The sequence below is a fragment of the Daldinia decipiens genome (genome assembly GCF_022478715.1).
Source record: "Daldinia decipiens strain CBS 113046 unplaced genomic scaffold F4813scaffold_39, whole genome shotgun sequence".
In the NCBI taxonomy this organism is placed as follows: Eukaryota; Fungi; Ascomycota; class Sordariomycetes; order Xylariales; family Hypoxylaceae; genus Daldinia; species Daldinia decipiens.
Genome location: NW_026054582.1, coordinates 308019 through 335413, shown reverse-complemented (window position 1 = coordinate 335413; position 27395 = coordinate 308019). Strand labels below are relative to the sequence as shown.

The 27395-nt window shown below is 44.4% G+C and overlaps 11 protein-coding genes across 11 annotated transcripts; 7 read left to right on the top strand and 4 right to left on the bottom strand.

Annotated features, from left to right (window-relative positions):
- The first annotated feature begins 1379 nt into the window (after positions 1 to 1379).
- Positions 1380 to 2342, top strand: F4813DRAFT_217474 (uncharacterized protein). The gene has a single exon (XM_049239754.1). It carries the CDS (start codon positions 1573 to 1575, stop codon positions 2236 to 2238), a length of 666 nt encoding a protein of 221 aa, XP_049096203.1. The 5' UTR covers positions 1380 to 1572; the 3' UTR covers positions 2239 to 2342.
- Positions 2343 to 3874, bottom strand: F4813DRAFT_217473 (uncharacterized protein). Its single transcript, XM_049239753.1, has 2 exons — positions 3625 to 3874; positions 2343 to 3552 (listed from the first exon to the last, which is right to left on the bottom strand). Exons 1-2 carry the CDS (start codon positions 3630 to 3632, stop codon positions 2448 to 2450), a joined length of 1113 nt encoding a protein of 370 aa, XP_049096202.1. The 5' UTR covers positions 3633 to 3874; the 3' UTR covers positions 2343 to 2447.
- An 812-nt stretch (positions 3875 to 4686) lies between these two features.
- Positions 4687 to 5729, top strand: F4813DRAFT_217436 (uncharacterized protein). Its single transcript, XM_049239752.1, has one exon. It carries the CDS (start codon positions 4826 to 4828, stop codon positions 5465 to 5467), a length of 642 nt encoding a protein of 213 aa, XP_049096201.1. The 5' UTR covers positions 4687 to 4825; the 3' UTR covers positions 5468 to 5729.
- Positions 5730 to 6372: 643 nt separating this feature from the next.
- F4813DRAFT_371889 (uncharacterized protein) lies at positions 6373 to 7804 on the bottom strand. The gene is made up of 3 exons (XM_049244668.1): positions 7152 to 7804; positions 6862 to 7014; positions 6373 to 6782 (listed from the first exon to the last, which is right to left on the bottom strand). The coding sequence occupies exons 1-3, from the start codon at positions 7496 to 7498 to the stop codon at positions 6704 to 6706; spliced, it is 579 nt and encodes a 192-aa protein (XP_049096200.1). The 5' UTR covers positions 7499 to 7804; the 3' UTR covers positions 6373 to 6703.
- Positions 7805 to 12847: 5043 nt separating this feature from the next.
- On the bottom strand, positions 12848 to 14827 carry F4813DRAFT_382829 (uncharacterized protein; the record flags this gene model as incomplete). The annotated part of the gene is made up of 2 exons (XM_049245859.1): positions 12848 to 14341; positions 14789 to 14827. The coding sequence occupies 2 exons, from the start codon at positions 14825 to 14827 to the stop codon at positions 12848 to 12850; spliced, it is 1533 nt and encodes a 510-aa protein (XP_049096199.1).
- A 748-nt stretch (positions 14828 to 15575) lies between these two features.
- On the top strand, positions 15576 to 17096 carry F4813DRAFT_217420 (uncharacterized protein). Its single transcript, XM_049239751.1, has one exon. The coding sequence runs from the start codon at positions 16307 to 16309 to the stop codon at positions 16937 to 16939; it is 633 nt and encodes a 210-aa protein (XP_049096198.1). The 5' UTR covers positions 15576 to 16306; the 3' UTR covers positions 16940 to 17096.
- Positions 17097 to 18304: 1208 nt separating this feature from the next.
- Positions 18305 to 20135, top strand: F4813DRAFT_371874 (uncharacterized protein). The gene is made up of 2 exons (XM_049244667.1): positions 18305 to 18956; positions 19047 to 20135. The coding sequence occupies exons 1-2, from the start codon at positions 18544 to 18546 to the stop codon at positions 19627 to 19629; spliced, it is 996 nt and encodes a 331-aa protein (XP_049096197.1). The 5' UTR covers positions 18305 to 18543; the 3' UTR covers positions 19630 to 20135.
- Positions 20136 to 21080: 945 nt separating this feature from the next.
- F4813DRAFT_371873 (uncharacterized protein) lies at positions 21081 to 21580 on the top strand. The gene has a single exon (XM_049244666.1). The coding sequence runs from the start codon at positions 21210 to 21212 to the stop codon at positions 21399 to 21401; it is 192 nt and encodes a 63-aa protein (XP_049096196.1). The 5' UTR covers positions 21081 to 21209; the 3' UTR covers positions 21402 to 21580.
- Positions 21581 to 21638: 58 nt separating this feature from the next.
- On the top strand, positions 21639 to 22992 carry F4813DRAFT_371872 (uncharacterized protein). The gene has a single exon (XM_049244665.1). It carries the CDS (start codon positions 21897 to 21899, stop codon positions 22491 to 22493), a length of 597 nt encoding a protein of 198 aa, XP_049096195.1. The 5' UTR covers positions 21639 to 21896; the 3' UTR covers positions 22494 to 22992.
- F4813DRAFT_217301 (ATP-dependent rRNA helicase spb4) lies at positions 22917 to 25451 on the top strand. The gene is made up of 2 exons (XM_049239750.1): positions 22917 to 23185; positions 23245 to 25451. Exons 1-2 carry the CDS (start codon positions 23009 to 23011, stop codon positions 25021 to 25023), a joined length of 1956 nt encoding a protein of 651 aa, XP_049096194.1. The 5' UTR covers positions 22917 to 23008; the 3' UTR covers positions 25024 to 25451.
- On the bottom strand, positions 25136 to 26781 carry F4813DRAFT_399151 (stomatin-like protein; the record flags this gene model as incomplete). Its single annotated transcript, XM_049248137.1, has 4 exons — positions 25136 to 25872; positions 25966 to 26276; positions 26339 to 26545; positions 26604 to 26781. 4 exons carry the CDS (start codon positions 26779 to 26781, stop codon positions 25537 to 25539), a joined length of 1032 nt encoding a protein of 343 aa, XP_049096193.1. The 3' UTR covers positions 25136 to 25536.
- Positions 26782 to 27395: the final 614 nt, after the last annotated feature.

The window sequence follows — 27395 nt, the reverse complement described above, 5'->3', positions numbered from 1 at the left end:
AAAATCTACCAATACAAAAAATACCTATATTATTTTTTATTTAAACATAACTATCTAGAAATCAATTCTTTCCCATCATACTACCATATAATCAAACATTATATTAAACATAAATATTTAACCAAAAAAATAATTTAAAAACTTATACAACTCGTCTATATTCTTTTACTTAATAAAATTATACATAACATAAATCTACACCTACGCTAAACTTTCTACCTATATTTCTTAGGATATAATAAAAAAAATTAATAATACAAATAATAATAACTCTATAAATAAAAAATTTAAGTCGCAATAATTTATTAAAAATACAAACAGATTATATAAAAAAGTAAAGTTATAATCTATTATAAACTACAGAAATAATATAAAAAAAGATATTAATATCGCTTATATTATTACAATAAAAATCTTTAAATTAAAACAACAATAACTCTTCTAACCTTACTAATCTATATTACTACTATCTAACAACACTAATCAATATTAATAAATACATACATATAATAAAAACAATAAACAAAATAACAATAAACAATAATATTAAAACTAATATATAATAAATATCTAAAAAAAGAAAAATCTATCTAAGACTAACTAAATATAGCATATTCTTATATTCCAATAATAATAGATACCCAACCCTTTTATCCAATAAAATCAGGTATCTTATCTCTTCTTTCCTTATCTACAATAAGGGCACCTTATCATTAGTAAGGTACCTTTATATCAGTGTCACACAACCATCAGTACCACCATTTAAAAGTCCTTGATATCAGGTCTAATAGGGCTTAATCTAAGGCCAAGACGTCTAAGTCTTGTTCACTATTAAAACTTAATATTATTTTTATACATAATAATATACTTATTTATACTTTACAATTATTAAAAGATTAATTTAAAAACTTTAAGTTCCTCGTTTTAAAATAGTTTTTTTATAACTTTAATTTAAATCTTATCGAAAATTTATAAACTTAATTAAAATAAAAAATTAATAAATAATATTTTAAATTAAAAACCTTTTTAAAAACTAATAAAACCTTAATTAAATTAATTAAGGTTATTAAAAATATTAAGCTAACATTTCTTAAAATATAATAAATAATTTAATAAATTTAATACTTAACTAAATTAAAGCTATTATTAAGGTTAAAGGTTAATATATAAAATATTAAAAAAATATATTTATACATTATTACTATTTAATTATTTATATATAAAATTTCAATCAATTTAAATATGTTATTATTAAGTTATAAATAAAATAAATAAATAGGTAATATTATAAATGTTAATGATTTTAATGGGGCGTGCAGTTTTTTTATCCACTAATTATAAGTACGTAAATTTAATATTAAATAATAGGTAGGTGCTCACTCAATTACTGTTCTTTTTCTTACCCCTGAAACCCACGATGAATTCCGGATAAGGACTTCCCGAGCTTGTGCGCATGGATATGACAACATTGTGCATCAACCTGGAAGCTCTAATAGTCCGCGTTTGTACAACTTCTTCAAAACTCTTTAATTACGAAGAAACATAGTCAGAGCTTACATATACCTACTCATAATGACAGAACCTACACCAACTAGCACAAATCTATCAAGCAATATTAGCCTCCGCGCCCCGTCCAAGTACCTCGCAGACCCGTCCAAGCCATCAACTACCACTGGCGACCCATTCGTCTCCCCGCCGCTCGAATGGCTCTGGCGCACCTGGGCCGTCACGCACTCGACGTTGTCGATGTGGCGCTCAGCTCGGAACGTGCGCATAACCTACAAACCGTATAAACCCGAGTCTAAGCCCGTTGCAAACGACAACCTAGTCGAATATGAGAAGAGCAATGGTAAGGGAGGCGTGAAGCGTGTCGTAGGCATCGAGAAGCCTGACTCGACCATCCCTGGCGCCTGGACCTGGCGGGGCAAGGGCTTGCTCGTTATAGCTAGCAGCCATTGGGAGATTTTAGGCTGGGGCGAGCGCCCACTAGTCGGTGGTGCAGATGATACGGGAGAAGCCATTGAGCGCTGGGCTGTGACCTGGTTCGCACCGACTTTCTTCACGCAGGAGGGCGTGGATATTTACAGTGACCGAAAGGAGGGCCTAAGCAAAGAGACAGTGGAAGATATCATCAAGGCGTTAAAGGAACTCAACGATGCGCCAAAGGTTATCGAGCTGGTCGAGAAACACATGCAGGAGGTTGAAATTAGTTTACCGTGGAAAGATAGAAATAAATAATCAGCTAAAGTATAAAGGTTGGAAGTCTAGATGGTGGTTTGTGGGTTGTATATTATTGATGATACCCATGGAATAGGACGTGTTAGGACGAGGTGGAGTACGATATCCGTCTAATCACGAATACGCAAATGATATTAGTGCCTCTACAAGGCAGGAGGGGTATCTAATACTCGAAAAACTAACGCCTGGTCCGGTATACCGATGCAATGCTAGTAGTTATCTGCCCTCCCTTCTCGCCGTCTGTCATGTTTTGATAATCCCTGACCTTGCTCCTGATGGTCTGATCGGGAACTTTGTTTCTGGTCATACTCGTGCTCTATGTGTTCTCTATTTTCGGAGTGGCGCCGAGATCGATCGCTCTCGTCCCGGGAGTGATGATATCGTCGATATTGATAATGATCGTCGTCATCCTTGGAGTGGGCTGGGGTTTTACTGGAGGCCGTACCATCTAGAGTGAGCCCCTCAAGGCCATCGTAGTCCTTTCTTCCCTCTCGTCGCCTCCTCCTCTCTCGTCTCTTCTCTACTTTTCGAAGCTGCCTCAGCTCTCGCTCTCTCTCCTCGTTCAGCTTTCGTCTTTCTTTCTCAACCTCCCTAATCTTCGCGACACCTCTCTTCATCATTGCAAGAGGATCGTTTGCTACAACGCGTACAGCCTCCCGTATCTTCCGCCGCGGGTCCTCGTTACCCCATACGTCTTTGCTCGGTGCATCCAGATTACCATCTACAACGTCCTTAATGTCACCACCTTTTGCATACCAAGGGCCAACAAATCCCTCCTTGCCAGCGGCGTTAGAGAAGCGCATAGTGTACTGGTCTTCATATTCTCGCTTCTTCTTGGCAGCTTCTCGTTCAGCCTCTTCATTTTTCTGTATAGGCACACGCGATCGCTCTTCAGGGAACAAGTCTATATGACCGGTGTGGTCCACGAGCGGGGCATTACTAGTGCTCTTTACAAGCGCATCGCTTGTCGTCTGTGCAGCACTCGACTGCTCGCGCGCAAGGCGCAATTCGAAATCTGTATCATCTTCACCTGCACGCTTTCGCTTCCTACGATCCCTACCCCGGATCGGTGCTCCCGGATCCTCATCGCGACTTCGTTTCTGGCTACGAGCCTCATCTTCAACGCTCAACTGAGGGGGAGGAGGTATAGGCGGGGTCTCGCCTCGTAGGATGGCTAGACGACGTTCGGCATCGACTTCTTGCTGGCGTTGCTCTTCGGCCTCGTCGCGGGCTTTGGCAGCTGCTTCGTCGCGCCTCACGCGCTCAATATTTTTGGGGTTGTAGACATTCCACGATTTCTTGCCTAGAAGATGCCTGTAAGGCTACTTATTAATAAGGGAGACCAAATTTGATTGACTCAATATCGGCTGTAGGGGAGGTACTCACAGAGGCATACCGGATATGAAGTAGGCGATATTTACACCTATGGGACTATGACTGCTAAGTAAAGTGGAAGAAAGGAATGCTTAATATTAGCCATTTGAAGACGCAAAGTGTCATGGTATATCTATTATCGTCGCACTGTGTTTCCTGTAGGTGTGGACCGATGACGTATTGACAATATAACAGGTATATATACTTCTTTATGGGATGTTCTGATTTTATAGTTGGTACCTACCTAGGTACCTACATACCTACCTTAGGTAAGTACCTTACCTAAACTATCTGATCCAGGTGGAAAAATAAAAATAAAAAACTTTCAAGTTGTAACAAAATCAATATACCAGGTTGCGACTTTCATAAAACTCCTACAACGCCCAACGTCATATCTTTACTATGGAATCAAGCATATGTACTACTTATGTAATATATAACAACTTCCATATGCATACATACATACACTCGACTTTGCAATCTCTCGTACCTTTTAAATTCATATTATGTAATAACCGGTATTAATCTTTGACCACATATAACAATTCCACTTACAACACCAACGTTATTAGAAAAGAAATTGAAAAGGAATGATAATTTGATTAATTGATATTGTAAAGACCCTATATTTTATAAAATTTCAATACGCCTATCAAAATAAGGAAAGAATTATAAGATATCAAGAGTACTTACATTTTGTATGCAGAGAACACCTAACTCTAAGTATCTAATCTACAAAAATTTCCATGGAAACGTATTTTTCCATCTAAAAGTAAGCCCTTGACCTTAAGGGCAACGCCCCGGGTAAAGGTCGGATGTTTAAAATCTTGACGGGTAACGGTCCTTCCGGCTTAAATAAGGCTGCACAAGTAAGTGGCTGCCAAGGCTCGGTTTATTGTCTCTTTTGTCTCGGAGCTAAATTTACCAGCTTCTAAAATTCACAACTTCATATTATCCAGTCTTATTAAGCCCTATTCAATCTAAGCTATTTATGGATTTATGGATTTATGGATTTATGGATTTATGGATTTATGGATTTATGAGAGAAAATCCTAAAACTACTGAACTCATACAATTTTGTCAATAATACCCTTCCTTTGGCTCCCCCATTTTGATCGAATTTCACCAATTACATCACTTCTGCCATCCTCATTCTAACCGCATCTAAGCCGTGCTAAGCCTCCGCACCGCAAGCTTGATTCATTAGTCTATCATGGAAGAAACCGAGGACACTACCGCAGCTATGGCACAGGCTATGGGCTTCTCAAGCTTTGGGGCTCAACCCAACCCGAAGCGACGCAAGTTCAACCCTCGTGCAGACGCGGTAGTTGCGTCGACCTCTGCTTCTATTCCTCTTCACATCAGTGAAGCGAAGTCGGGTTCCAATGCGATCCCCTTAGGAGTTAGATCGAAGAATAAAGACGAAATCACCCTTGAAGATGACAAGGCGGCTAGCATTACGGACAGCAGAATACATTCACCTCTTAATGACCCGGGTGATGATGAGCCGGGGCCTCAGTATTTGGATACTTCACGCCCGCCTGATATAGCCTTGGTTGGTCCAACGGGTGATGCTGTATCTGACACTACAATTGACGCCACACCCGGGGAGTATCCGGGACATATTGTAGGGGCCAAACCATCGGCAGCGAGTACCAGCGGAGGTTTTACCAGTCGAGATAGTGGTCGTGGCGGTTATCAAGCCAGGCAGAGTCAGGGGCATGAGCCAGGGAAGAAATGGTGGGATGATTACTATGACCCGAGTTCGAACACCAACCCTTGGGAACGGCTTGAGCATATCAAGGTTTTGGGACTGAGGGGCAGCTGGATGTCCTGGGAGGCAGCTAAACGATGAGTTGGCATCATCACCACTGGTCAAGTGAAAATTTTGTTGAGCTTTGGTCTGGGTAATTCGACCAAGTAACCATATTTATTTAAACCAAAGGCAAGTGAAGAGGAAATAGTATGGCATGCTCTCTCATGACTTCTAGTCTAGAAAATATTAATGCCCCACAGGTGGAATACATTCTGAGCATGTCCGCAATCCTTGGGCGTCACCATATCACGTGACAATAATCGACATACGACAAGTTACTCTTCGTGGTGGATTCAACCCGGTATCTTACATGACAGGTCGAAGAACTACTGTGGCCCCTCAGCCTTCATTGGCTTAAGATGGGACGGGTGATATAAGGCTCATTGTGTTTGAGACGTACATACACGGCACTGAGTTAGGTCACCGAACGGTGGATTGCTGTATTACTATGTCTAAGAGAAGTACGATACCAACCCAATACGACGCCTTAAGGAAACCCCCGTCCGAAATAGGTCAGTCACCCCCCATGACCTTACCGACTTATTACAAAAAGGGCAATATCCATGTCCCGAAGCGGACAAGTGTCATCCCTATGCTGGGGACTGGAGAGACTATGTGATCTATCTAGGAATACATTCTTTTGCTACGCCCCCGAGTGTGTCCCTAGAAAATTCGGTGTACTGTCGCCCACTAGCCCTAAGCCCCTAGCTCAAGATAAACTTAGTTTGCAGCTGTGCGAAGTTCGGGCGTTACTTGACCGGTCAGATGCGCATCATCCCGTAGCTCACACGAGCCCCTACCCTGCTAGAGACAAAGTTGATGTACTTTTAGCTCATAACGCCCCCAAGATCGTCCGGTGTTGTCCAATCATAACTCGTACCCTCGTGAAACAGCCCTTCCCAGCTAAAGCCGGCCGGCCCGCTCGCTGTGCGTCAGCGCATGCGGAGCTTGAGGAGCAGAGATAGACAGGCGTCTATTTTTGCTGCCCTACTCGCCCAAGCGTCAAACCAGCTTCCGTCTCCTCCGCCATCTTTTTAGGGGGGGGGGGAGTGTGCATAAGGAGATCGCAGATAGAAACGATCCCGACAGATCTTGCATGCCCAACCCCCAGATCTCGCGTGGTAACAGCAAGCCCGCCCACCCCCATTCCGTAATTCAGCCGCTAAAAAGCTAAAGTAAACGACATGTGTAGAAAACCATGGTATAGGTATAAAAACACGTTCCCGGGCGGATTACGCAGGAATAGAAAAAAAAGAAAAGACTACTTCTTAATGCCTAGTTAGGTGAGGGATATATTTCAAGCGCCTTCTGGTACTCCTTGGGGTGGTGCTTCTCTGCCTTCTTTTTCAGCGACCTGCGTATCACCGTTTTGTTAGCCAGAATATTCTCTTCTCGATTCTAGGAAGTAGTGGATCCAATAGGCTTCTACTTACGATACTTTCTTAGATGTCCATTCTAGATCAGCGTGGACTTCCCGCGCGTCGTTTAGACCTTGCTGGAAGCGAGCGCGCGACCTGGCTAGACGAGCTTGCGCTTTTGCTTGCATTTCTAAAAGTTCGCGGTGCTTGTTGTTGAGTTGACCGGAACTAAATTGGAATGTCACCGTCAGCTAATTTTCTTCTGTGTGATTTCTTTTCTCGGGTTCCAAGACTCGCTCGTTCTGTGCTCTAGACCGAAGTTGCAGAAATTGAAAGAGTAGAATACGTTAGGATCTAGAACTTACGTCTGGGCCTGGCGAGCCAAGCTGCGATCTAGCGGGATGGGGTCGAAGGACTCGTCAAAGCGGTTTTGCATGTACTCGTTGAAGTCAACGCCGTTGACAGAGCCGCCGCTCTGTGTTCCATCGCCGTAGTCGCCACTAGTGTAGCTGGTAGCATAACTCGCGGCGTTGCTGCTGTTGCCGTAGGAAGGTACACCAGAGGTGACGGAGGCGTCACGCTCGCGCTGGTCATCCTCAGACGGAGATACAGAGTAGTTGCTACCACCGCTCTGGTACTGATGGTACTGGTCTGCTTTGCTGGGAATGGGTACCGCCGCGGCGGTGTAGTATTGCGTGCTGTAGGATGCCATGGTAGCTAAGTGCCAATTGGTGATAGCAATGGAACCTCTTAGAAGGAATACGGGAACGAATTGATTGTAATGGGGTTGCGAGACAGGGTGTGAGTATGTGACCCTGTGCGAGACTCCTAGGAGTCCTTTGTTTGTATGAGGTGTATGTGGGTATGTGGGTGTGTGGGTGTGTGGGTGTATGGGGTGAGTCAAGAACAGAGTAAGGTCTTAACCAACAAGGACAGTGGTAGAAGGAAGCTTCTGAATAGGCAAGCAATCAAAATAGATAGAACTTTGAAGTTTGAGGTGGTTTGAAAGAAAGGAAGAAGGAAGAAGAAGAAGACAAGCTCAACCCGTCAACAACACCCCCTTTTATACTTTTTTCTCCTCACCTTTAGAAGGACTTGCCCAGCTCGATGGCATAACGAGAACGGGCCATCTATAGTCCCGTCTATAGGGATAAGTCTCGATGACTCAATTCGTCGATCGAGAATAGTTCTCCGTGACCCCGCTCAATATAGGATATATCGTTGGACCAAGAGAGGACAGGGAACGGAGAGGCAAGGGCGTTAGCTCCCCAAATGTCAGACAGATACAGAGAGCAGACAAGTACACACAAGACTAAGAGTGTACGTAAGGTACTACGATCCATTGGCATAAACGAACTATAGTATTGGAGTCTAGTATTCGTACCCCCCTTTTGCCGAGCCCTGATCCTTACCGGTAATGAGATATATACGTACATACTTCCCTCTGCTTGTCTATATGCCTTCGCTTACCGACGTAGCGGATTACCTTAACACCATCCTAGGTGAGTAGGCCACTCACATAGGATGGATTGAAGAAAGCTTGTGGGGGACTGGCTAGGTAAGATAGGTAATACGATAAAATAGCGAGACGATACAAAAAAAGGCATACATGCATGACGAGATAGTTAATCTGGCCATGTTCATGTTGTATGTGGGTAGGTCTCCACGGGGTGTGTGCATATTTCAAATAGCTTAGACGGAGGCAATAATATATAACTTAGGTACCTAGGAATTTGATATCAATTTGGCACAACTGTGCTCTCGGTCACCGTTTATAGTATAAAATTCGTTCGAAAAGGAACGATGTTTGGAGCTTTCACTTTTTTCCTTCTGGCATGTGCCGAGAAGGGGCGATTATCACTTCCAGTCAGGAACGAGATACTGTGGGGGCACAGGATACGACAGGGAAGGCCTTCCTCGGATGGGACAGCAAAGCTTGAACAGGTAGCTTGCTGGAGGGGAGTGGAGATATCAGATGCAGGAGTATCTGGAAGACACGCCACTTGCTGCAGGCAGGGGGGAGTTAGGCTGACTAGCCGATAGCTCGGGCAGTACAGAGCTTCGGCGCCTATGTCTGATATGTACGATGGTCGTCGTCCAATATATGTAAGCAGAGAAATAAACGCACGTATGCAGGCGTGGGTACAGTACATGCAATGTGGAGGCAGACAGGAAGAGGGAAGATCGGGGAAGCGGTTGCAGGATGATAGACGGGACCAACCGGCTTCCTGCGGATGGGGGATAGGATGGAGACGGGAGACGAAAGGATGATTAAGGATATCATCATGGTAGACAGACGTAAGAAAACGAGATATATCGGTCAAGTTATCTTCCAGGTCTAACGGGAACGACGAGGGGCCTAGACCCGATGATAGTCCTCTACATACCTACATGTAAGTAACATGCTTATGTACTATACGTATGTAATTAGTAGTTTCTTTTTTTTCTCTTTTTTTTCTTTAGCCTCAAGTAAGCCAACGGACTAGTAAGTATAACGAAAATGATGCTTCCGGGAGATAGACTATCGAATGCGCGGTACAGAAGGGAATCGGGACATTAGGACTCTATATACCGAGAAGGCTCTTAAAGACCCCGGAGGGGGGCAAGCGTATATGTTACCCTTCAGGATTAGACATAGCATATACAAGCCAAAGTATCTACCGTCGTATCCATTAGGTGGCAACATATAGATAAACGGGTAGCCGTTAGAGCAATGGGATGATTTTTTTTTCTGGTGATGTTCTTGGTCTATATAGATAAATGTAGATACGCAGACCGCTCAGCCGGGTGGTGCCCTGCCCCCCTAAGCCCTATTAGGAGAGACGGACGGCCCTCGCGAACAAACGCACTAACGCTAACGCGTAGTACTTGTCCACAAAAGCAGCGACAGATTTTATCGCCGAGCCCATCTGTGATTCGAAAGAGTAGACTGGCCGGGAGGAGACTGGTTATGTTAGGTACCTAGGTAGGGGGTGGTGGTAGTAGTAGGAAGCGGATTGCATCTGCACCTTGGGAGATGTTGCAGCTTTAGGCTGACGGATCGTTGGTCAAAGTTTATTGCTAGTTTTTTTATCCTGGGGTGGGAATTAAGGAGGGAAAAAGAAAACCTAAGTATCAGGACAAGAACATAGTAAAGGAGGGAAGCAAGAGTGGTGCCGTCAGAAAAGCAGACGTTGGAATAATGTCAACGTTGCTCGCTACTGGTCAGTCAGGCAGAAGTGCAGCAAGATCGGGCATTTTGTGTGATGATGTGTTGTCAAGCCTGGAGCCAGCCGAATGAATTGAGAGCGTCATTTTGGGGAAACCTATCTATTTAATTTTTATTTTGTTCAATTCATTTATTTATACTTTCTAGCCCCCTTCGTTCTTTTTTTTACTCATTCGTTTATACATTTACAAGTATGGACGCGCTTGTCTTCATAGGTATATACATACCTGTTCCCCGGAACCAGGGGCGAGCATGCAAGAAATACGTTCTGAAGCAACCCTGTCGTTCTGTATTGGGAACGTCCTGCGTGGTTTTGTATGGCTCGTTCGTCTTTTTGAGAAAAGAATTTATGAAAAATGCAAATTTGAATTTCTCATTGGTCAGAAATTCAGGATGTTCTGCAATGGGAAAGACCTAGAAGGGTAAGGGGAATAGTAACGGGTCCATGGATAGGAATTACGTTTTCCTTGGTAGTGAAAGGGGGAAGACTCCGCTGGCCCTGGACTTGCCCCTCCATTACAGCCATCATAAGCCATTGGAGGTGGGAAGAAAATAGAGAAAAACGTTCTGCCCCACCACCCTTGGCTTTCAAGAAGAGTCTTGGCGTACATAACGTGTCCGCAACAACATGTATTCATAGATGGTGTGTTGAAGAAACTCGTGGTCTCGGAAGTCGGCTGTTTGATTTGAGACAGAGGCTGATTAAATGCAAATGGATGCAGGATATATCACTTATACTCATCTCGCCGAAGTTTTTCTTCTTCTTCTTCTAGAACATAATATAGTACGGCGGAAGGTATAGGTAAGCTTCGGTGTAAGTGGTTGGTTGCAGTAGCTATGAGCTGGGGCGGAGTGTACATACATGCACAATGAGGCATGATGCGTTGGCACTGATATCCTGATGCGAAAGAAAACAGCAATTCGCCTCTTTGGGTTAGATTCCGTTGATCGATATCGTCTTACGAAACAAACTGGAGTTGCCCGACGGTTTAATTCTTGGGTGGTTTTTTTTTTAACGAGTAAGTGTCAAAGGTGTATGCAGCAGGGACTATGTTTATTGTGATGTGTAAAATCGGGGTTAACAAGCCGTATGCTATGTATTACATGATGACCGGAAAAGTACTTTACCAGCAAGATGATTTCAAGGAAAACATAAATACGCGTCCAAGACCACAAGTCGAATCCGGTGTACTTATGCATATCAGTACACGTGCGTTTTAGCGCTCATACATCTCTCGGGCATAGACTGGGTACCTTATAAGACGAGAATCGGCCTCAATTATAATAAGAAGCAAAACAGGGTCAGACAAGGGCCAATCTTTCTAGATTCATGATAGAGCGGCTTTGGCGAAGAAGCTAATCGTATCATAGGCTGGAATCTAGATGATCTAGTCTATAATGACAGGTGCACCGACTTGTGAGGGTGTGGGGAGGCGTGACTTTCACGGCATGCGAATGCCTTCGGGATTATCAACATCAGACTAGTTGCAGGGAGCATCCCAAGACGTTGGGTCCATCCAATATTAAACTAGTTCCACTAATTAGTTACCTTGTAGCTCCGTTGAGTCCGGTAGATGGGTCCTAGTCGAACGGTGAAAGTGATTTTTGGTTGTCTTTTGTTAGCTTCTACGCATTCGAAGTAGGACTAGCTATTTCAAGAAATGATGGCATTCCCTTCAGCAAAATAACCGTAGAAAGAAAAGTAGCTGGTTGTACAAGATGTGAGGCGCAATGGCGTATCACAAGTTCTAACTATGCAGGGTCGGGGATAAGATACTACCTCAACCATGAGACAACTCATCACGGACCCAAGGCCTACACGAATCCGAGTTACCAACGGACCGATCAGTGATCCGATCAGTGATCGGGATACATATGAGAAGGTATCATCAAAATCCATGAGCAGCGATGGTTGTGGGACAAGACAGAAGGAAGACACATGTGGAGGGGCGGCACAGATTATGTGGATTATATTGATTGTTTGGCCCGCGAATGTACCCTACCTAGCTAGATTAGTGTGCAGTCAAGCAGGACTTGCGCTCCGATGATGATGGGGCATTCTCTCATAGGGCAGAAGATGAAGCCGAGTATGCCTTGACGGCAGCTTTGGAGGACGATTGCGTCTTAAAGTGGCGGATTTCATTACTATGAGTTTCTTCGCGTACTTGATAGCCCCCCATGTTGAAATGAGCCAGTCAGACTCATACAGTACAGAGAGCCCTCCCTAGTCCATGTTTCTCGTACATGGTAAGTTACTAAGACCATGAAAATTAACGATAACCTTTTGACACCTTGAGTATCAGTTCGTCAGAGGTTCATGCGGTGTAAGTCGGAGGTAAATAGAATCAGCGACCACGTTCGTAGGGCCTGCGTTACTCTTCTCCATTGTCCTTTTTTATACCAAACCCAAGACATGCACAACATCCCGTAACCCGGCCACTACAGATCTAGTCAACGCCCATGGCAAACTTGCAGGATACGCCTGTGTCTTCAGCCGTAATAGCTACCCCTTGCGCCGATGTCAAACTCTCTTGTCTTTGTTTTTATTTTGTTGTAATTAGAAACCCGCACCTGGAAAACTTTACATAACTATGTGTATCAGGGATTATACGATTTTTCCAGGCTTCGATGTTCCCGGACTAAGAGATTATATAGGCGAGCCAGAGAAGTGTTAAAGCAATGTGAGGTGAGTAAGCCTTCCCATACCCATTGCCCGTAATATCTAGTCATAACCCGTCTACCCAAGCTAACCTCAAACCTGTACCTGCCGATTCCCCTCCCCTTCCCCTAACGCCGAATCCATTACGCGCCCTGAGTCTTGTAAAAAGAGCCTCTGTCTTATCAATTTTTTGTTTACCCAAAAACCTTGAGGAAACCCCAGATCCCGATGCCGCTGAGCACGGGAATTGTAAGATTATCATCCAAACCAAAAAGGTCTACCACTTCACTACATGCCGCAGTCAGACCCGACCACAAACTCAGCAATACAACAGCAACTGGACCACCAACAACGCTCTGAGAGTTGGGAAGACTGAGCGCGTTCGAGATAAACGTAGGGAGTTGCAATATGCCTTTGAACATAAAAGGATACTGTTCGTCCCCGGGAAAGGGGCCAGTTCTTGGTGCAAGCCAACCCCAGAACCAGCCAGCCGTAGCCACTCCAACCAGAAATGCAGCTGAAGACCCGGCCAAGGACTTGCCCCGCCGGATTCTCGGCGTGTACCTCCCGTAAAGCCGGCCAAAGGTACTGGCAGCAGCGTCGCACCAGCTTAAGAGCATAACAGCTACCACGGCGACATCTTTAGGAAAGAAGTGAAGAACCGTCCATGCACCGAGCAAATAAAAGACGACGCCGTTCCAGCCGGAATATTCAGTTTCGCGCATCAAGGCACCAAGGCACTTAACATAGAAGCGGTTCAAAGAAGCATTTTTATGACGTAGATAATCCGTGGCCGCAATAGGGACCAGAGCCCCCATCAAAAAGGGTGTGACTGCCGAGGTCTGCGTGCCACTGACATATAGCCAGTAGACGAGAAACCCGATGGATACATGCAGCGCTTTCCTCGGTACCTCATGCTTATGAATGAATATTTTGAAATGCCGATGTATCGGAATGAGGCCTAGAGGACTTGGACTCCGGCTGAAGTCTCGCCAATCCCATCCGGATATGGTGGGTGTTGGTAGTGCTAGATGACCATTAGAGGTTTCCTCCTTGACTTCTCCCTTAACCTCTTCTTTAAATTTGACGTCCTCTACCTCTTCTTCTTCTTTCTGTTTCTGTTTCTGTTTCTGTTTCGATCTAGTAGCGCGAGGAGTCTTCGTTGATGTGAGACTACCCACTTTGCGAGGTTTTATGGGGCTTCGAGATCTTGTCCGGGCCCTCCGGAGCTCCGGATCTGAATCTTCGTCGACATCTTCGCGGAGGGGTTGCTGTTGTAGCGCAGCACCACCGGCCTGTCGACGCCTAGCAGCCGAGCGCGTAACCGGGCCGAGGTAGGAATCTTGAGAAGTATCTCGAGTTTCGGATGGTGTAGGGCTTGGTGATATAACACGGGGTGTTGCAGGGATGATAGGTTTGCCGCGAAAAGACATGTTATATGGAAAGTCAGGAAGAGGTGGGGAGGAGATGATACCAGTAAAGATCTGTCGCAAGTCGTAGAATCGCAAAGGCCAAAAGAAGGAATGGAGTTGCTTGTCCCTTCTAGATTCACGGGTAGTGGAGGATGGGATGGTGGTGATGAAGGAAGTGAGAAGCGCTACCGAATCCAGATTGAAATGTCTTGATGCAACAGAGCTGTGCTCCGCCGCATTGTAATTTTTCTCGTTGCTTCGATTCGGGTCGTGGCTCTAGCCTTGTAAACCGAATAAACCGAACTTGGGCGGATGTCGCAAACATGGAACAACGATGACCGTACAGTTTAAAACTGATCGATGTATGGATATATCATATATGTACCTATGGTATATGTATATGTAGCGATAAGCATTCGGTCGGCGCAGTAAGTAGGAATGCTATAAATGATAGGCTCGTGTCATGTGTTTGAAAATTGACCGGGTTTCAATTTTTCACGGCCGAAGAAAACGAAAAGGCCGTCATACAAAAGTCTTGGCGTTTTGTCCCTCGGCTGTTAAGGTTCTTAACCCCCACGTGGCTCGTGCTTTCCTTCCCTATACATATCTCGTGGACGGATTACTTTTTCGGCCGATAGCTTCAATGTAGGTACTTAGGTACATCTAATCTCCTTTTCCAACTCCTCGACTGGCCTCTATGATTTTAAGTATTAATATACACACCAAAACCTCATCTTCCTCAACGACACCTCTCGTGCCCATATTAACACCCAAATAAGTTCATACCTCAAAAAGTCTACAAATCCGATTAGTATGAAGGAGCTATCAGTTCTGTCATGACTCTTACATTCTTCTCAGACTCATCGGCATATGCAAACAAGCACCAAAGCCTTGGGTCAAACTCTAGCCAACCAATCAATTTACATACCCGTAGATTCAATATCTCCTGAGGCAATCTGGAGAAATTTCCCATGCTAGATCACACTGTCTAGGTCGATACGCGCGTCAAGTGTCACCACTTTGCATCGCTAGTCTGACTGTACACAAGGCTGCCGATATTCGCATACGTCCTCAGTGCTTTAAGAGTACTAAAGTCATGCAGGCCACCGAATGTATTGAATTTTTTTCCAACTCAATTTTGGTTTCCAACTCTAGTTCCTTGTTGTTAAATCCTATATGGGTAAGTGACTATAGATTAAATTTAAATACCGATAGGTTATTACGAGGTGGTTACTATTAACTAATATTATTAACAGTTCAAATTAAATTAAGAACCATTTAAAGGGGTATTAAACTTACTCAGAAGAAAAAACTCAAAAAAGGAAAATGTTAGACCAAAAGTATCATCATATTTAACGCTCAATTACTGATACTGCTTCAGGCTCCGTGTCTCTAATATTCTAATCTGAAGATCTAATAATTATCATTTGGACTGAAATCCTAGCACTTATAATGAGGTCTCTATAATGCTAATATCCTGTTGCGAACTTATAGTCAGCTATATTTCTATCATTACCAGGTGATATCATTGGAAGCGTAGCGCTAGGCGAACCAAGAAGTATGGAAACGACTTCGTTACTCCGCGAGGAACTCTAAGCTAGTGACAGGAGCCTACAGCTATGCATATTAAAAGTATCGTTTATTCTAGATGTCTCATCTAGGATCCTAACACTATTTTATATAGTCAACTTTGGTTTATTGAGAGCCTTCCATTTTACCCAGCCAGTGGGGGTGTGTATTTCAACACAGCTATATAGGTCAATCATAACTGCTATGAGTTTGGACAGATATTGTATTAGAAATCTCGGTCGAATAAGCCTACGGTCCCGGTATTTAGCTTATAATTGGCGGTTTTTAAAACACGGATTTCCGCCCGTGATTACGAATCATAGTCGCTTTACCTTGATATAAATATGCTGGATCGGAATTGGGGTAAGGGATTCGGTGATAAGGATTTCCACAGCTTCAAGCTACAACGATGTTGGACCCAGGTTGTATCTCGCCAATAGGGTGGGAATAGGCAGATTTCAGGTGTGGTGTGTTCGTTCATGGGCATACAAACCGTAATGGTCATGTGGAAAAGGGGAAGCGCAAACTGGGTAGGTCGGCCCCTCGTGTTCCAGACATTATCGTATCTCCGTCCCGTCATTGAATAATCTCCAAACAGATATGTTGATCCAAATGTGGACGTGAAGGGACGACCAAGAACGCCCAGAGGGCACTCGAAAGGCAAATGATGAGATGGCCGAAGCTATTAGGAAGAACTCCAGTCGCTTGGGTGGCTTCGCTGCCTTTCCTATGGCGCACCCGCGAGCTGCAGCTGCAGAGCTAGAACGAACAGTGAAGGAGTTGGGATTTTTCGGTGCCATGATTGATGGCCATCTAGGGGACATGACTCGCCATGACAATGAGAGATTCTGGCCTGTTTTTGAGACAGCTGAACGTCTCAATGTGCCCATCTATATTCATCCAGCACTACCCCCAGAGTTTGTGCAGAAAGGGCTTTATAACGGCAACTACTCCCCTGTCATTGCGCAAGGGCTGGTAACGGGCAGATGGGGTTGGCATCAGGACGTCGGGATCCACGTTCTCAAACTCTACTTCGCAGGTCTATTCGCCCGATTTTCCCGGTTAAAGATTATAATCGGGCATATGGGCGAGTTGCTCCCCATAATGATCGAAAGGGTGGATTCGATCGGTTTCTATGAAAAGAACGGGTTGGAACCATTCCGTGACGTCTGGGACAGGAATATATGGGTAACTTCGAGCGGGATATTCAGCATTAGAACTCTGGAAATGGTCTTGAAGACAACAAGGAAGGACCGAATCTTATATAATATCAACACACCATTCGGTAAGAGTATTGAGGGGTGAAAGTATCTCCAGAAGCTAGCAGAAGAGAGTTCGCTCTCGAACGAAGAATTGGACATGTTTGCGTTTGGAAATGCTAAAAAGTTGTTCAGACTTGACTTGGATGGAGCTCAAGCAATTCTGAGTACACAATTCCAACCAAGTATTCAATGGCTATAACAAGATCCATAGAGATGGTTGGAACATTTACTACTCCATAATTGTAAATAGAAGCTTCATCAATTTTTCGGGCAAATAATAATCCTCAGACACTTCTCCTATCTGTCATCAGCGTTACTACCAAGAAAAACAAACGTTACATTAATCCAGAGAAAGTCGAGAATTGGACCGATGTTACTACTGGTGACTTTTACAGTTTTGCTTGAATTGGTCACCCACCAACACAAGGTCTAGATTGACTGCCGACGCCCTGAAGCTTCCCCAACCCCTGAATCGCTCCTGTGTGATCAGCATGTGATAATAAGCGTTGATAAAGACTTGAGAAGCTCTTAATAGGGTTTCGGGCTACCGGATATATCAGTGCGGTTTGATAGCCTTGGTAAGCCATCAAAGGGTTAAGTTGATATTTAAGGGCTTAACACTAGGAATTTCATTAAAAGGGGTTTTTGCAAGGGTATAAATAGCTTCATAGTAGTTAGTATCCATTCAAAATTGAGGATAATCGGCTTTGATTGGCTAAAACATTCGAGACATCATGTAACATTATTCCGTCGAGATAAACATCGAGCAAGCAGTGCTTTCAAGTAGCTAGGAATGTTGTCGGTCATAGATCCATATGAAACTTTGGTGTTAATATGATGGGAGTAGCTTGAAGATTGTAATACTTGTAAAAAATGGGAGATACAAGAATTAAACCTTCTTAAACGTACGGATGTAAACGAAAAATAAATGTAAAACTTTGCTGAAATATTTACAAAATTCTATTGTTTTCTACAAGTTTGGTTTTCACGATTAGTTATGAAAAATTAAAATGCTCCTTTATTTAACTGTTTTAATATAAGTGTTTTCAATTGTATATTAAAAAAATGAACATTTAACCCTTTCGTAAATGCTTTATACTTATACTTGCTAACCTTCAAAGTGTTAGTTATATGATTACGTAGGTACCTAGTGAGAAAGGATTCATCAGTCTAGCTTGGATTATATAATACGTTAATGATTGAAGACCTGAAGTCGATAAATACTTCATCCTTAAAGTTACGTGCCACAGTCGTACCTTATCTAAGTACTATCTTATAAGCGGCAATGCCTTAAGGGGAGGTTCTGATTAACATAATGATAACCTATAAACATCCCCAAGCTACTACGGTATATATTAATATAGATCCATGGGGTTAGTTTAACGTTGCTATGCAATAAAAGGAAGATGACATATTGTCGCGTCATTTCAATATTTTTCGAATTTCGAATCCCAAGGTAACACAAAGCGGGTTGCATAAAGAACGATAATGGTGGTCAACAAACCCAGTGGGCGGTTCCGATGGAGTAAAGGAACTCCACATTACAGGAAAACGTAACAGAATCCATTAGAAGACCCGACTATAATACCAGTACTTCCAAGCAAGCGGGCCTTTATATTAACGCCGTCTCCTTCTTACGAATGTGTCATGGCATCTATGGCTATTAGCTCTTTTTTTCAGCGCATACCAGCTGAGGTGCGCCGGATGATTCTCATCGAGGCTTTTGGGAATCGTACTGTGCATCTAGATCTTTGTTTCGACCACCCTGTGGTTTATTTATCCGACGAGGAAGCGCAGAAGCAACGTAGTCATTGTGGTACCGATCCCGGACAGGCCCGCCGCTCAAAGCGAGATACAACACGTCCTAAGGCCTGGAGGTGGTTCAGCTGCGTATGTCATCGCGATACTGAACTTCGCGTACGTGGGATGGGCAGCAGTTCAGAGCCATATACTGACATCTGCCTTGGCGGTACCGCTGCATCTTGTCGTGGATGGCGCGGAGAATTCCCGTATAAATGCTTTATAGGCGTTATGGGATGGCTTCTAGCTTGTAGACAAGCGTAAGTCTTTAATCTTCATGCGCTGTTCGATACCCATTCGGAGTTTGTTTCAAACCTGGCAAGGTAGCTTACACTCTATTTTGGGTTTAGATATACAGAGGGCATTGAAATCCTCTACTCTACCAACAACTTTCATATCTCTAACGGCGATATGATTCATGCCTTCCCTGGTTTAATTAGAGCTGAACACCGGGCCATGATTACCTCAGTAGAGATGATGTGGCAACTCAACTTACATGCAAACGCGGCGTCAGGCTGGGATCATCTTACCGCTTTAGTGCGTGCGGTTCCAAATTCTTTTTCTGGGTTGAGGAAGCTCTATATTTGTCTTGGTGGTTCTTGGAAGCCACCAGCAATTAGTCCTGATAATTGTATAGGGGAGTTGGAGACCAGTGTTCTAGAAGTTATGGATGAAATGGTAAGGAATCTTGGTCCGCAGTTGCAGGAATGCAGCATTGCGGTACCCGCTAATATATTCTGGCCTCAGCGAGAGCATGGTATTAGACAAGGGTACAAGTTTGAATCTGGGCCTGGGAATGTGTCTGATCGTGTCTGGCGGCCACTCGCACCTCTGCGAGAATCTGAAAACGAAGAGGGGGTTGAATCTGGATACTGGATCAAAGAAGGGCCTGACGAAATACCTTATCCATTCGCGCATATAATTGCTGGCTAATTTCTATGTTCGGTTTCTGCTATTTTGAAGGTACACCGATTTGCACTACGAAGGAATAATACTTCTCATCAAACCTATCAATAGAAAATACGGATATGACTTAATATAAATCGTCGAACTTCCGATCTCTGCCTTACACCCCACGATGAATACGAATAGCTCGTGTATATACATAACGGAGTCTACTAAAGAATCCAAGGGCAGGCTGAATTATAACACCATCCCAAGTATTCGACGTGAAATTCCTTCTACCGCAAGATATATTACCTGTTCCGTTACGCCCCTGAGTTGAATTGCCGGTACAAAAGGCCGATCCAGTTAGAGGCCAGGATTTGTGAAGACCTCCCGGCAGTCGATAGAGGGTATGTGTGGTGCCACAGTGCGTACTGCGTCCGATCTTGTGTACCTACGACACTTCGGTACTTTAGTATCCCATATGTAACGAAGTTTTTGGCCTCTGCATAGATGATAAACTGGCTTATTTCTGATTCCCGAGCATTTTCTAGTATTTAGGCCGGCCATATGGTTTCATCCTCGGGGTGCTGCTTATAGATATCCAAAATCAACGTATGTAATGCTGAGTGCAGGTTAAACTGGCGTAAATTCAATAGGCTTGGCCTAGGTGATGTTAAGGACTACATAAATCATGATAAATTTAAACACTTGGGCAGTAGTGAATAAGAAATTATGAAAAACGCAAGATCTCTTTTTCCCCCTATTACCTGTTACTTTATCAAGCCTCTGGAACGAGCAGAGCAATTGAAGTACCGTAACGTACAGTCGAAAGTCGGCTAGAATACTATACGTCTCAATAGCGCACCAGATAGAATTTCCAAGTTTTGGTAAGGGTACCTATAATTAAAAGATGTTCTGAAAACGTTCTTTAGATAGTTGTAATATATCCATTGCATATTAAGTATTCAGGAAATTGTTTCTGTCCCTTTAGAAGTCCTCGCCACTTTCCCCATCGTAACTTTTACCTGAACCGCATTAGGTCAGCAGCAACTACGGCTCCTTTCCCGACGTCTTCCGTCTCTTTCTTCCGGTCCCTAGACGGAAAGTACGCAAGATCATTTTAGCTACCTAACCCAAGAAAAACTAGAAATATTAGCATGCCCTAATCTTGTGCGAACATGTGCTTGAACATATTGATATCATGTTTCGCGCGAATGGTAGTCATATAATAGGTAGGCAATTATGCCCTCATAGCTACCTAAATATGATTCATATGAACAGGCTTACGAAAGGCTCTTTGATGTCGAGAAATATCTATACGTGCCTTTGTAATACTCTATGTGTCACATGCTTATTTACAAGATGTCGTCGCCTCCCTTCAGCCCTACATTTAATAGTTTGATTACTTACGACGACGAGCAAATTTAAACGAAACGAAATAGAAATTAATAAACGCGGAGGCGAAGATGCCAACGCCATTTTCAACGAGGGTGTAAAGCGCCTTCCACGCTTCTGGGATATCATGGGATCTTTGACTATTACTGGGCTTATGTTGTCTCTCGAAGAAACCATTATTACTAGTGCATTACTGACCATGGGTGGGGACCTATACAGATAGATACCGAATGCTTTTCTTACTCTCCTTTGTTGCCATTCTACTCCTTTACGCTCGAATAGGGGATATCTTCGGCCGCGGGTGGCTATTCTTTACTATAATAGCTTTGCTCATTCTTGGAAGCGAAATGTGTGGAGGTTTATTTACTATGGGTATATTGATTACTAGTCGCACTATATTGATCGCTTACAGGCGTACTTAAAGAGGCTGATGCTTTGCTCTGATCTTCATGTGGACAGGGTACAGGCGGGACAGACATCCAACTTCCCACGGAGACTGGCATTGCCAATTTATTACCTTGAGAAAATAATAATTATTCATAGCTTTAACTATGGTAGCTAATACTATTAGTGTTGCCATTTATGCAGGGGCTTGATGAGTATTTCTTTACGTGGTGAGCAGAGTTGCGTTGGAAGTTACCTACGTTTTAGTACCCAAAGTCCTTGGAGGTCGGTATCCCAATAATTTAGATGGATAAATTTGCAATAAGTTTTCGTATGGCTTTCATTGTGTAGTTAGGTGCAATTAAATCAAGATACTGTAGCAGAGACTTGGCTCTTGACGCGTTGTTCTCTTAGCTACCTAAACTAAGCCAACCATCCAATTGCCGCTTAGAACACAAATCTATCATGTTTTCATGCATTCTCATGTAAGCAACAGATTTGACTCGTAGCTAGATTGGATAAAATATCATCTCATGTTTCGCAATACGCACCGTAATCTCTCAAGACTTCATATTCTCCTACTTACCTCCAAAGTTAGGATGGCACCTGTATTATCAGACCTTATCGGTCAATATCCTGTTCTAACAACTATTTCGAAATATCTCTCCACAATTGACCTATTTCAGCTTGGCTTAAGTTGTCGCCATTCTCATGCTTATATCCTATCCTCAGCTAAAGTCTCCGAAGTTCTTCGACGTAACTGTCTTTGCGACGGACACGGATTACTTCGCCGGCAGAATGTGTGGAATTACGGTCGATACTCATATATATGGGGACCAACCGGTAGAAAAATCCACCAGGATGAGGAAATCGAGGTAAAGCTCTTTGCAACTAGATGCGATGAAGCCGGCGCACTCCCCTGCATCAAGTGTGGTATCAACATCTGCGAAGAGTACAGAAAGTGTCTACGAGTGCCCTCAAGGATTGGTACCCGCTGTCCTCATCTCAACAAGTCGTGGCAAAACGAGAACCTCATGTGTCTCTGCGATATCTGCGACGCTAGACTCGAAGAGCAGCTTAGCGGGCAATTCCTCAACGAGCTGTGTGATTGCGACAGATCTAAGCGTTGAATCTGCTTGAGATGTAAGAAAGAAGAGGACAGGAAGACGGGAGAATACTATAAGAAACATACTGCTGAAGAAGTACACGATTACGACCGTTACCTCAAGGATCATGATGCGACAAAAGTCATGATGGACCATCAATTTAATCTTCTATTTTACTGCACTTGTGGCGCGTTTGTGCCTAAGGAGGCGCGTCCTCGGTGTATTTGGTGTAAGAGAAAGCACAGACTAGATGAGGAATGGAGTCATGAAATGGAAGAGACGAGCGATATGCCGATTGATGACGGCTCTTATCCAATTTTTGTTCCTGACGCGACGTCATATCCAACATTGGCATAACGGTCCGATCTACCAGGTCCCAGCCCGTCCCTTCTAGAAGCGATAAGACAGGTAAATGATCCTGAATTGATGGTTTGGTGCTTAGATAGGTAGATAAGATAAGACCCTCGATAAGATAATAATTCCTAGTTCAACTCCAAAAATTTCCTAAACAACATGTGCCCACGCTCGCCCATTGAATAATGGCGCCGGAAGCAAAGACGACAAAAAAAGACCCCCGGGCCTGGGATGCTTTGACACCTCCCTTGGCGGAATGGATATTAGATGCCGTTTCAAGCATGGGCTTTGCCCGGGCTACTCCCGTTCAGGCCAGTGTATGGCCTCTTTTTGGAGGGGGAAATAAAGATGTAGTTGTAGAGGTAAGTTTAAAAGGCTTCTTCCTCCACTATTACCATATACGTTTACTGATAATCAATAGGCAGTTACCGGTAGCGGAAAAACTCTTTCGTTCCTCCTCCCTCTCGTTCACAGGATCTTACGACAGGACGAACCTACGAAACGACATCATGTAGCCGCCATTATTGTCGCACCTACCAAAGAGCTTGCAGGTCAGATCCATGGCACTCTAACCTCGCTCGTCGCCTTCCACCCTCAATCTTCCGAACTCCTAGCTCAGCTCGCTGGTGAGGAAAAGCGGCTGGATACAAGTTCGCCTGTTATCATCCCGCAACTCCTCTCCGGCGGCAGCATCACGACTCCCGCTCAAGATCTTAGCTTTTTTCTCCGCGCGTCACCAAACGTCTTGATATCAACGCCCGGCCGACTGGTAGAACTTCTCTCCTCCCCGCACGTGCACTGCCCGCAGTCCTCCTTCGAACTTCTAATCCTAGACGAGGCGGACAGACTTCTTGATCTAGGGTTTAAGGCAGATTTACAGAAGATCCTTTCGCGACTACCGAAACAAAGGAGGACGGGTCTCTTCAGCGCCAGCGTCAGTGAGGCAGTGGGCGAAATAATCAGAGTTGGTCTGAGAAATCCTGTCAAGGTTGCAGTTAAAGTGAAGAGTCTAAAGACGGGTGGAATTATTGAGGAGCGACGAACACCTGCGAGTCTTCAGATGAGCTACCTAACTACGCCCGCCAGCCACAAGTTGCCAAGTCTCGTCCAGCTCTTAGAAAAACTAGACCCCCGACCACAGAAGAGTATCGTATTTCTCTCTACATGCGCCGCCGTCGACTACTTTACGCACATTCTCCCTACCCTTCTTCCCGAGGACTTCGATTTGGTTTCTCTACATGGAAAATATGAAGCCAAAGTGCGCGAGAAGAATTTCGCCAAGTTTCTCAACGCGGCACAACCTTCGGTCCTACTCACCACCGACGTAGCCGCCCGAGGCCTTGACTTCCCGCAAGTCGACCTCGTCGTGCAGATCGACCCGCCCTCAGACCCAAAATCATTTCTACATCGGTGCGGTCGTGCTGGCCGTGCGGGGCGCCGGGGTCTCAGTGTCATTCTCCTGCAGCCGGCAGAGTTGGACTACGTGCCATTCCTAGAAGTACGGAAGACGCCTATTATGCCACTTGCCTATCCAGTAATCTCGGTAAATGATGTTGATGTCGACACGACTACCTCGCGGATTCGCGAAACAGTAAAACGCGATCGCGCTCTACACGATAAGGCACAGAAGGCATTTGTTAGCTGGCTTCGTAGTTATAGAAAACATACTGCAAGTTCTATCTTCCGCATTGCGGACCTGGACTGGACAGACCTAGGACACGCATGGGGGCTGTTGCGACTGCCGAAAATGCCAGAACTACGGAAGTTCGAAGGTGACAAATTTCTGGGGGTAACAATGGACTGGAATGCGTATGCATATGCCAAAAAGGATCGCGAGAAACAGCGCCTGGAAATATTACAAAAGATGACCGAGGAAGCGGCCAAAGGTAACGTAGGGAAGTCGGCTGAGGGGCAGAAAGAGCGGCGCAAGCGCAATGCCGAGGCATGGAGCGGAAAACACGAGAAGGAGGACGAACGGGCGGAGCGTCGCGATAAGAAAAGACGCAAACGCGAGGCAGAGCGGCGGCAGACGCTTACCGAGGAGGAAATAACAAAGGAGATGGATCTCAAGCGCTTGCTTGAGGAGGTGCGGAGACGGAATAAGGAGAAGTTGGCTGCTGAGAGTGGTGGTACTACGACACAAGGGGGCGCCGTTGGTATTGGGAATAGCGATAATGATGAATTTGAGGGCTTTGACTAAATATGAAAGTAGATGTAAATACCCCCTGAAATATCAAATGGATTATCAAAGTCGAGGCGTGATCACACGATATAAACTACACCAGGCACAGACAAAAAAAGTGAATCGATACATACTAATTTTGATACTGTCCTACTAGGCCCAAGCAACAGAACCTCCAGCAAGGAAAAAAAAACTACAAAAAATAGAAACTACATAAATAGAGGCGCAATAATAACCATATCTCAATCGAACGATGGGTATCCATAATGGGTATCGGTAACCGCCTTTCCCTCAGCCCAACCAGTTCCATTCGGCATCTTCTCACATAGTTGATCATTTTTTAGGTATATATATCCTTCGCCTGGTCTGCAACCAGTCAGGCTCGGCTCTTTCGTGAGGTATGTCCAACCCAATAACACGTAATTCCCCATCATTACAGCCTCGTTGTTGATCATAAATTAGCGAATTAAAATACAGAATACAGAATTTCGACATAAACTCGAAATCGGGGAGGAATATTCGCAATTCGCATTAGATGTTCTCAATGATGTGAGCGTTGACCGCCTGTGAGAACCCGTCGTCATCGTGAGTCCCACTCGACTCGCCGATTTCATATTGTTTGGCTGCCTGAGCCATAGCGTTGTTGATATTTGGCATCGTCTGGTTCGCGGCCGGGAGGAAAATGACCTTCGCGTTCGCTGTTTTTGCCATGGCTTGCATTGCCTCTAGGTATCTGATTTGCATCGCCGGCGCGGACGACAAGATATCTGCTGCTTGACGCATAAGCCGGGCCGATTCTACTTCAGCTTTCGCCGCTATAATCTTGCTCTCTCCAATACGCTTGCTCTGCGCTGCCATAGATAAGGACTGATATTATATTAGCAATATCCCCTTGGTGAAATTCGTCAAGTTTATAACATGAAAGGCAATAAAAAACATCATCAATGATTCTACACTTACATTCTGGAGATCAGTAGAAAAGTAAATATCTTTGATGAGGATGGCGGAAATTTCACACCCCCAGCTCCTCGCCAGATCCTCAACTATTTCGCTAATGCTCGTCGCGATCTCCTCGCGGCGCTCGATAATGTCTTGCAGGACGCGCGCACCGACGACGTGTCGCAGGGTTGTCTGTGTCCGCTCGACAAGGGCCTGTCGTAGATTGGTAATTCCGAATGCAGCCTTATGCGGCGAAGTGACGTGGTAATAGATGACCGACGTCAGTTCGACATTGACATTGTCTTTGGTCATGCAAACTTGCTTGGGGACCTCTATAATTTTCGCAATCCTAATTAGAAACAGTCAAGGGGGAAAGGTGGGAGGCTTGACCTACCAACGATTTGGATCTTGACGTCAACCTGGATCAGTTTCTCGCTGAGAGGATTGATCTTTACAAGACCAGGGTCGACAGCTTTATAGAATTTCCCGAACTTGGTGACAAGTCCCACGTTGCCTTGACTGACTTGCTTATAGGGATTAGGGCAGCAGATGATGCAGGGAATAGCTCCGAGAGAACCCACACAAGAGCCGATAGCATTAACTTGAAGAGAAGTTAGGGCCAATATCAATCATTCAAGCTAACTAAGATGAAATCATACTCATCGATCCATACCAGCCCTTGGGGTTGGCATCAGTACCGACGATGGACGCATAACTCTGTTGCAGGTCCTCCTGTCTAGGGCGCTCGACTGTCATGTTGACCTGCGGTTGGAAGCCAGCTTGGCTTGAGCTAGCTCCATTAGTCCGCTCGACACCCTTGTTCCTAGAGTCGGCCATGTTATAGTTGTAGTTCTTTCGTGCTTCTACTTGTCTATTGAAGAGATTAGATCCAGTTAACCCTCAATTGGGTAAAAAGGGTCGTATATGCTAGATGAAAGAGTAAAAAGGTTGAAGACTTGGAGAAAGAGATCAGGTGGTGGGGGATGAAATGTCAGACAAGGTGGTTTTAAGATGTACCTATTTCTTTAAATACTACCTACCTCGTCGTCCCATTCATTTAATCGTGTGTTGGGGAAGAGGATGGGGAAGAGAATGGGGAAGGGGATGGGGAAAGAAGTATGATGTCACCTTGGGAGATGCTGTGCGACGTACATTTATCTGAGAGCTGATGAAGCTGCGTCCCGGGCTGTTTTATGGTGGTAATCGAAGACTTAAAATGGTATCTAAGGTTTTGTCCGTGCGGGAAAGCGGAAAGCGGAAAGCTGGGGGGAAGCAGGTACATATAGATAAGGTTGATTGAAGGAGTAAACAAAATAACCTAATCCTTAAGTGTGCAACACCTCCAACTCATATATCCAAGTACCTAAGTCAAAGCCAAAGTCAAAGACGAAGAAATGTCTCTGCTAAGGTCAAATCGAAACCATGTCTATCGAAGCCAGCAACCTAATATC